Source organism: Haplochromis burtoni, unplaced genomic scaffold (genome assembly GCF_018398535.1).
Source record: "Haplochromis burtoni strain Fernald_Lab_line unplaced genomic scaffold, NCSU_Asbu1 Contig_255, whole genome shotgun sequence".
Lineage (NCBI taxonomy): Eukaryota > Metazoa > Chordata > Actinopteri > Cichliformes > Cichlidae > Haplochromis > Haplochromis burtoni.
The window spans coordinates 703,530-713,663 of NW_024582616.1; the positions used below are offsets into that span (position 1 = coordinate 703,530).

Genomic DNA, 10,134 nt, shown 5'->3' on the forward strand with positions numbered 1-10,134 from the left:
AACTTGGCATCATGTGTCACTGTGCCACTGACGTTGACATCCTGGTAAAATGGTGGACTGGTTTTACAAACTCTTAACAGTCATGCTTCGATGACCTAAACAAATGGAAATGGAACATAGGTCCTTACCCCCAGTTAGGAGGAATACATCTGTGGATACATCTGAACTCGATTAAAATTAGAGACTACACTATTCTGAACATCTAATCTGTCCACTAAATCTGACCAATGAAATTAGTTTCAAAAACAACATGTCATTCAAGTACTGCAGTCAATCAGTACAGTTCAAATCTGACATTATGCATACAAAATGCATGACTTTTATGTATCAGTTTTAAGGTGATTATGAAAATGCATCCACCATTAACAGAATTACTGTTAAGTAAACTGCATGTCCACATGTACAGTAATGTTCACATTCAAAAGCATTCCAGTAAAAAGCAAACAAGTTTCTGTGTCTTTACTGTTTACTACAGGAGGTACAGTAGAAACACGGTATGATAGGACAGAGAAAGTGTCACAGTATTGCTTACAGTGAACAAAATATCCATGGAACACACAAGAGCATTCTGAACAAAAAAACAACAGCAAAAAGCCAAGATAAAAAGGGGGGGAGGGGGGCTAAAAAAAGGCAAAAAATTGCATCTAATCTCTGCGATCTTCAGGGTTAGGCCACATGTTTTCATCAACATCACATCTGATGTTACCAAGTCGATGCACCTGGGATAAAACCGCCTGGTATGTCGGATCCACCCTTGGCAATCGTCAACTGTGATGTCCCTGGAGCCAGCATCCATGGCTTCAAGGAGGGACATCTGGTCATGTGGCTGATGGTCATAAACCTTCCACCCCATGCAGAAAAGAACTCCTCTATGGGGTTGAGGAAAGGTGAATAGGGTGGAAGGAAGAGACTCACCAGTCTTGGGTGGACTTCAAACCATGTTGTTATTGCTTGCGAGTGATGGAAAGCCACATTGTCCCAGGTAATTACAAAGGTCCTCATGTTTTCACCCTCCTGACCCTGCTCTGGAACCAGGCGCTGGTGGAGATCATTGAGAAAGGCAAGCAAGCGCTCTGTATTATAGGGTCCAACCTGACATTTGTGAAGGAGTAATCCTGCATTTGCAATTGCTGCACACATGGTAATGTTTGCCCCTCTCTGTCCTGGCACATCAACTGTGGCCCTTTTACCAATCACATTCCGTCCACGTCGACGCCTTTTGGCCAGATTGAATCCTGCCTCATCGATGTATATGAATTCATGAGGGGCCTGGTTGGCCTCCAATTCCATAACTCTCTGAAACAAAGTTTATGTAAGTCATGTTAGTACTGTATACCATACTGTACTGTAACCTAGTATTGTGTAGGTTACCTACTTGCAAAGTGCAAAGCTTATAGAACTGGACATTGGATTGAATATACACTGTACCTGGACATATTGTCGTCGTAGCTCCTTGACCCTCTCACTGTTCCTCTCAAAGGGAACAGTGTAGAGCTGCTTCATCCGCACTCTTGTTTGGACAATGTCCGCGAAATGGTTGTGAGGCTGATTCTATCGATATTGTCAAATATCTCATGGTCCGCCACAATTCTGGTTTGTATTTCACGCAGTTTTATTGCATTATTTGCAGTAACCATTTCCACAATGGCAAGCTCCTGATCATTACTGAGGAGCTTTCCTCTTCCCCCAGAGGGTGGAAGACGTTGCATTCTTTAGAAAGACAGACAATTCAACATATGCATTACTGTATGACCATATTGACATGTCAAGTGAGAATAGGAACAATCCATGTAAAATGCAATACTTACCTGTTGGTTTGTTGAAAGATGCGTATAATGGAGGCAACCGTTGACCGCCTCAAATTGGGCTGCACTCTTTCACCAGCCTCTCTTAGTGAAAGACCATGGTTGATTACATGGTCAATGATAGTGGCACGGATTTCATCACTGACTACTGTTCTTGCAGCCCTTGGAATGCCACCACCACGCATTCTTACACCTCTACCTTGCCCTCTCCTTGGGCCTGCTCTTCTCCCTGGGCCCCTTGCTCTTACTCTTCCTCGACCAGACATTACAGTGTTTGTCTTTTTTTTGTTTCCAAAAACATCACTCCTCAAGGTCTTGCCTTATAAACCCCACTGAGTCTAAGCCAGAATGGAAGAAGCTGTGGTTGGCCCAATTTACCCAACATAAATCAGCTGTGTGTCAATTATTCAATTGTTTGTTTATTATCAGCTGAGATATATTTTTGATATTGATATTGTTTTTGTACTGATATCATTGCAGAAGCAGAGGTTTTTATACTGTATCTACGGTTTGGAATATTGTTTTTGCTATTGTGGGATGTTGTGTGTTAACATTCGTAGATACTACAAAAACAGTCCATATTTTGTTGGGAGGTATAGCTTGTCTGTTAAGAAAATGTAAGCATTGTGGAAATGTGTTCACTGACTGCATATTGGGTGAACACGACATGAAATGTGTGAATGGTATGGCCACAACAGACCGATCGCTGTGCTAATTGTGTTTAGAGTTTTGCAAATGTGACAACTGTTTGGACAAACGCTTGTTAGCGACTGTAAAAAACTGTAATATTATTGACTGCTAGTGCTTTCTAAGTGACCACATGGTGTCAGCACTGACAAATGAAGGGATTAGTGTGTAGAGTTTTGCAGTAACAGTTCACCACATCTGACTCACGTGGTAAAGCAGGGGCATGGTGTTTATAGCTCAGGGAAATGGGTGTGCTTTTTTGGAAAGTGGCATTATGAAAACTGAGTTCACAAGATTGTTTATAGTGTTTAAGCAATCGAGAAAAACTCTAATCAAACAACATTGTTAGGGATATATATTGAGGTGCCAAACCTGGTCATTAAGAGTAGCACCAGGCTACACCAGCACTTTTAATATGGAAGTCTTTTGGGATTGGCTTGCTTTTGGAACCAGCCTCAAGTGGCCAGAGAGGGAACTGGCAGGGACACTGTTTTCATTGCCATTTGGAATCTAAAGTGCATATTAAAATATCCATACTTGTTGTAATTTCAACAAATCAAATTTGCAAAAACAGCTGTAATTTGATCTTTAGTCCAGCAGTTATGAATTATATAATACTGTATAATGTGAGACATTAAAAGGAGAGTTTCCCTGCCAGCCAATCTCAAGAGCTGCTGGAAAATGAAGAAAAGTTTTTAATTAAGAAAAAGCTCCAAGAAGGAGGCACAGGGCTAGGCACTGACAGTCAGCTCTTAGAATAATTTTCATTGTCCATTAATCTGTCAATATTTTTATGATCAAAGGGGACATCTTCAAATACTCCATTTGTAATAGTATTAAACAAAGGGACTGTAAATCACTTCACTTTAGAAACTGAAACTAACACATGTGACATACATAGACAGCATCAAACATTGTTTTTTTTGTGACTTTGTTATTTATGGTTCCGGTTGAAAAAATAAACCCCCAGTCCTTCTGTCAAATGAAACCCTTTTTGTTTCATGTAGAATCATCAGGCTAAAAGCAAAGCTTGTTATTCTTATTGTAGCAAAGATGACATTCTAGAAATGCAGGGCTTGTATTTAACAACAACTGTATTCACATATGCTGAGGAGTCGGTTTGACTTGCAGTCATAGTGAGTGGGTAATGTGAAATAAAATGATGTTATTATAGCCATCTATGCTGTAATTATGACCTTTTTATTTTAACTTAAATGTACTGCAGGTATGAATACTCTAAAATGATCCAAGCATATCTGGGTTTAGTCACACAGGAAAATGCCCGGAGGACTGTCAAGAAAATAATCACTCCTTAATATTCAACTCCTTAATGCTGTCTTTCTCATAAGTCACATTTGGCTGTAGGTAATCTCTCTTCCAGAGAGTTTATTTAGGCTCATTCTAACCTCAAATCAACTGCAGAAATTAAACATTTACACCTGAATTGCACCCACATGGACTTTCTGGAGTGATATGAGCTCACTATAAATTATTTCATTAAATTAATGTTGTTAAAGTTGAAGGTGGATATTTATATGAAGAGGCAAGGGGCCCAAGTGATAGGAGAGGCTACAGTGTTGATTCAAATAAAGTTTTATATGCTCTAGTTTTTAAGAACTGCCTTAGATATAATGTTTATTACCAACCTATAGCTGAACACAATGTCAGTGTTTGTTCTGTTTGTCAGTATGAGTTATGTTACTGCTGAAAACTGGTTGGAAACAATGAATGGTCTACAATAAGACAAACGTTGAATTCAGATCAAGGCATGAAATAATTATGGCTTCTTGCTGGTTTAGCTCGCTGGGTTGAGCTGGTGACCCATTTCTGCAAGGCCAACACAGAGACCTGGGTTAGAATCCACCCTGAAGCCTTTTACTGCATGTCTTTCTTTCAGCTTTCTAGTCTTTGTTCCTCTGTCCTAAAGGCTAAAAAAAAACCAAACAATTATGTCTTCTCATAGCTGCTGCTGGGTATTAACCACAATGTTTTCTTTGGTAGTAATGTGTGGCATGCTTGATTACAGTATGTTGCTCCCAACTTGTTTTTCAAAACAAGAAAAAGTAGTGCCACTAACACTAAAAGACAGTTTGAGGAAAATGTTGACTGGCACATGGCAAATGCTAAAATGAAATTATGTGACATCCTGGGATGAAAATATATCCGCAGTTCATGCATACAGACCCACCAAAAATAGGACAACTCTACCATTCATAAAAATGAAAGACTGATATGAAAGAAAGTTAAATTGCCAACCCAAAGGCAACCAGTGAATCTTGCTTTGATTCCCTCTGGAAACAGAAGCAGAACTGTTAGAAATGAGGTACGACAGATTTATGAACTGCATGTTTTGCGAAACTAAAGAATTCTGTAATCAAATGTATCATCAACAAAGCACTTTAAAAAAAAAGGATGATGACTCTAATAGTAACACTTATGTAACTACAAAGTTGATTTTGATAAATCAGTTAAGAATCACATAAGATATGGATGCTGGTTAGAATGCTAACATTATCTGGGTAGATTGTGCTAACAAGCACAGTTGAATTTATAAATGATTTCAAGAACTAACAAGAAAATCCAACCTGTCAGTTGGTCAGATCAACTCAGAGAAAGACTAAAGTCGATAGGATTCATCCTCAGCAACAACATGTATACTGAGGCACGATGATCCTTCACATTGCTGTAGCAAAAAAAAATCAAAAACAAACAAAATTAACAAAATGCCATGAGAGCAACAGTGGAAAAGTTGATCTGACAGTGAACATTCCTGGAAACATGTTGGTTGTGTGACTAAAAATATACTTAAAGCTGGATATATATGACAAAGGGTTGAGAAGGGGATTTGTCAGAATGTATCATTTGGCATGCGGTTCCACTTTTATTCATGTCACCTTATTTAAAGTGCAAAAGACGCAAAAATGTTAGAGATATATCTTTCTATTTTGTATTTGTTGAAAAAAAAAAGAATGGATAACATTAGGGTCTATCCTCTGAAAGAGAGAAGGAATAAATTGTGATTTTTTTAGGAACTGATAACACAGGACACTGTCACAAAATATCCTTTTTTTTTTAAAATAAATAGTAACCACTGCTAAGTTATTACCCAATAATGTTTTATATTGTTACTTTAGGTACCTGTACCTTTGAAATGTTTTCATAAATATTTGAAGATATAAATGTTATACCATCATGTAAAATATGCTTTGCTAAAACTTTAATCTACTGAAACATTAATTAAAAAGTGCACAAAAGCACTTGTGTAACATTATTCAGTAGTAACTCTTGGAGACTTAGAGATTTGTTAATCATCTGTCTCTCGGCCTCACATTTTGTGCCTCTGACAAAGTCATTTCTACTCACTGATGCCATAATGTCATTCAGGAGAGTTGCTTAGTCACTTATGATGTCATAATAGAAGCAATGATTGATTTTTGCCATAGAGTCATAGATGCTGTAATTGGTCCCAAGAATAAATCTCCAAAGTGGGCTCATTAATTAAGACGAAGCGAAATGACTCAGCTAGAATTTAATGGCTTAGCGAATTAAGCTCCAAAGAACAGTTGAATACATTTTGAATACTTGAAGAGCATTGATTTATCTCAACTTCATATAGGTGACACATTTGCTGTTGTAGCAGTTTAAGTGTCTGACAAAAGAAACAAACACACTTAAATCATCTGAATTCTAAAAAGAGACTCCAGGGGCGGATCTAGAGAGATTAGATTGGCGCAGAAATCAAATAGGGTGGCAAAATCAAAACCATTTCTTTACACATACATACATACGTTTTGTAATCTGCATTATATATTATTATAAAGTAAATATACACATGTTTCATACAAACATAGTCTGTAACTTTTTTGTTTTCTTTAGCCCACATAATTAAACATTTCAAATACATGAAACATGAATTTTGATTTCATGTACTGTATGTAGCTTAATAAGTATAAAATCTAGAAAGCTACATGTCATGAGGTGGTTCAGTTATAAATACAAGTCTAACTTAAGTTTCACAATCTTTTTTTTTATTAGAAATAATCAAATTGTTACATGCTTAAATTTACACAAAATGCCAGAAATTTGCACTGTCTTGAACAAATTTTTTGATTTACTGGATTAACCCTCTGGGATCCAGGGTGTAATAGGCCATTTTTCACTATTTTCGATTTTACCTTTATAATTCACCTTTAAAAACTATTTGCCCTTGTATCACCATTTTTAGCACAATCTCATTGTGGCGTGGGTGTGGTCTCTGGCCGGCTGCAGAGGAGGGATGACGGCGGCGCGGCCGCATTCCCCAGCAGCTGCTCTGATTGCTGGCGAAGCAATGCCAGCTTGTGGTCCTGCGTGGCAGCCTGACGAGCCGCCATCGCCGCCATGTCCAACATCATCTGGCCCAAGATCTGCAGCGGTTGGGTGGGCGGCTGGGCGAAGCAACGCCAGCTGGTGGTCCTGCGTGGCAGCCTGACGAGCCGCCATCGCCGCCATGTCCAACATCATCTGGCCCAAGATCTGCAGCGGTTGGGCTGGGCAGCCGGCCGGCTGGGCGGGCGGCGGTGCCGCCGGGGAAGCAGGTGAAGCGGGCTGGGGATCGGACATCGTGCCAGGGTTTCGGCACTAGTGTAACGTTTGTCCTGTAAAGCATCCATGGGACACAGGTGTGGGGACAGCAATACTTTTATTAATACTGTGGTTTCAGGTTCTCTGGGACACAGTCACTCCCGCTCTCTGCTGTCACGTCTGCTCTTCCACCTCGGACTGTTGCTGCGAACATATTGTAACGAACTGGAGGTTCGCGGAGCACAGAGAGCGGGTGAGACAAACGACCGCGGATACGGCAAGAGAAGCCGGCTTTGCATCCTCTCACCATTCGGGTGGCCGATAGAGCTCGTTGGGGACTTCTACAGCGGCTGAGGGTGTGGAGAAAGACATGCCGACGTATAGAGGCACTTTCCACGCTTCCATGAAGACCCCCAGGTATGATGGCAAGGCTGACTGGGAAGCTTTTTATGCACAATTTGAACTGTTGGCCAGGGCTGGTGGGTGGTCTGCTGAAGAGAAATCACTGCAGCTAGCTATGTGCCTTACTGGCGATGCCCTGTCTAGCTTGCTGCTTTTGAGCCCAGAGGGCAGGGGGCATTATGATGCTTTGGTCGGGCTCTGAAGAGGCGTTTTGGTTCTTGCTCAGCTGTGAGGGAGGAGAACTGCGATGGACTGACTGCTGGCGAGCAGGGCCTGCTCTGGCAGCTGCTGCTGGACTTCAAGAACTGCTTCTCCTTCTCAGAGTATGATATGGGCCACACTGACCTCATTCAACATGACATCAATACTGGAGATGCACAGCCCATTCGGATGAGGCCTAGACGCCAGACAGGCTGCAGCGGAGAGGGCTCTGCGAGAGATGCAGCGTGCTGGACTCATTGAACCATCCACCAGCCCCTGGCACTCCCCGGTTGTTATGGTTCCAAAGAAAGTGATGGATGACTGCCAGTTCTGCATAGATTTCTGGCCTTTGAATAAGGTGACAAAGAAGGACCCATATCCTCTATGCGTATAGATGCGACCCTTGACACTGTGGCAGGATCCTCATGGTTCTCCTCCATAGACCTACGCAGCGGGTACTGGCAGGTACTCCTTGCACCAGATGCCAGATCAAAGACTGCATTTATTACCAGCGGAGGCTTATGGCAATTTAAAGTTCTTCCTTGCGGCCTCTGCAATGCCCCTGCCACGTTTGAGAAACTCATGGATAAGGTGCTCACTGGAATTCCCCACGGAGAATGTGTGGTGTACCTGGACAACATCTTGGTCCATGGTGCTTCTTTCCACGCTGCCCTTGGGGCCCTCAGATGGGTCCTGGAGAGGCTATTGGCAGCAGGGCTAAAACTCAACCCAAAGAAATGCTGCTTAATGAGATGTGAGGTTGCGTTCCTGGGCCACCGACTGGGGGCCAGGGGGGTCGGCACCATGGATGATAAGATCTAAGCTGTTAAGGACTGGCCCACCCCAAAATCTGTGCAGGAGTTAAAGAGCTTTCTGGGCTTGGCGTTGTACTACAGACGGTTTGTAAGGGGTTTCTCCTGCATAGCCGCGCCACTATTCCACCTGCTCCAAAAGGGTGTGACCTTCCAGTGGACAGCAGGCTGCCAGGTAGCTTTCACCTCACTGCAGGAAGCCCTAGTGGGGGCCCCAGTGCTCTCTCCGCCTGACCCCACCCTCCCTTTTGTCCTTGACACAGATGCCAGCAGTGTCGAATCTGGTGCAGTGCTAGCCCAGGTCGGGCCTTCAACAAAGCTGAATGCCGCTATTGTGTCACAGGGCGGGAGCTGCTCGCAGTGGTATGTGCCATACGCCACTTTAAGTACTACCTCGGGGGCCTCCACTTTACGGTCAGAACTAACCATGCTGGCTTATGTCTTTTAAGGAGCCAGAGGGACAGCTAGCACGCTGGATTGAGGAGCTGCAGGCTTATGATTTTGAGGTTGTGCACAGACCTGGGGCCCAGCACAGAAACGCAGATGCGCTTTCCCGCAGACCCTGTGCCCAGGACGGATGCCACTACTGTGAGAGGAAGGAAGCTCAGGAGGAGGACCAATTGGTGCCCGATGTAAAGTGTGCTGTGACGGGGGTGGAGGAACGGCCATCCAGTCAGACGGACCTGGACTCCACCCCTACAGACTCTGCCACCACCATTGTTACAGCCCCTACTGTGAGCCCTGTGAGCCCTGGACCCACAGCCACCTCAGACGTGGCCCCTCCTCCACCTCCCTCCGGGCGCCCTCGCCCAAGGAGGCACCGTTCATCACCAGGCCATCTGAGAGACTTTATCTGCCCTCGTGGGCGAGGGACTTTGAGGGGTCGGGTAGTGTAACGGACTGGGTTACAAGTTAGTTGACTGTTGTGTTATCAGTGTTTTGTGTTCAGAATTACCAGTTACTTATGGCATAGTTGGACCACACCCGCAGCATAGTGATTTACTGAGTGTCCTTGAATGTGCAGTAGTCTAGAGGCCGGTTGGCCTGTCAATCAGATCAGCTACCAATGACAGAGAGTCTGGAGGAGAGCGTGTGTGTGGATGGCTGAGAGTGTTTGGGGGGCGGGGGTTAGAGAATGGGGGTGTGTGTGTAGCGGAAGAGAGGAGAGTCTCGGGGTTGTTTTTGTTGCTGGAGAGCCCGCTTTTTCCCTGTTGTTTTGGCGTTGGCTACGGCCCACAGTAGCCCGTGTTACTATTCTGAATAAACACCGGTAACCGGAACGCTGATCGTCTGTGTCTTCTGTCGGAGGGACGCTACAATATAAAGAGTGGCAATTACCTTCACTTCCCAGCACACCTGTTCACCCCGCCCCTGCGCCGCCCCGGGAGCTCACTGCGTCACCCCTCCTCTGCAGCGGCCAGAGACCACACCCACGCCACACTCACATGTCTGAATTTACAGCTATGTTTTTATTGACGTGCTGTATTAACACAATTGATCTAAAATCGGACAAAAAGCAGAATCAGAATCAAAATACTCTGATAATCCCTTTTTTTTTTTTTTTTTGCCTGTCCCGTTTGGCTCTTTTGCCATCAGAATTGTTGTCTAAAGGCAAAGAAAGATGCCCAACGGATTTACTTTACCAAATTGACCATCCCAGCCTT

At 43.4% G+C, this 10,134-nt stretch overlaps 1 protein-coding gene across 1 annotated transcript; it reads right to left on the reverse strand.

Annotated features, from left to right (window-relative positions):
* Window positions 1–702: 702 nt before the first annotated feature.
* Window positions 703–1,506, reverse strand: LOC121815625. The gene is made up of 2 exons (XM_042227326.1): window positions 1,429–1,506; window positions 703–1,296 (listed from the first exon to the last, which is right to left on the reverse strand). The coding sequence occupies exons 1-2, from the start codon at window positions 1,501–1,503 to the stop codon at window positions 703–705; spliced, it is 669 nt and encodes a 222-aa protein (XP_042083260.1). The 5' UTR covers window positions 1,504–1,506.
* Window positions 1,507–10,134: the final 8,628 nt, after the last annotated feature.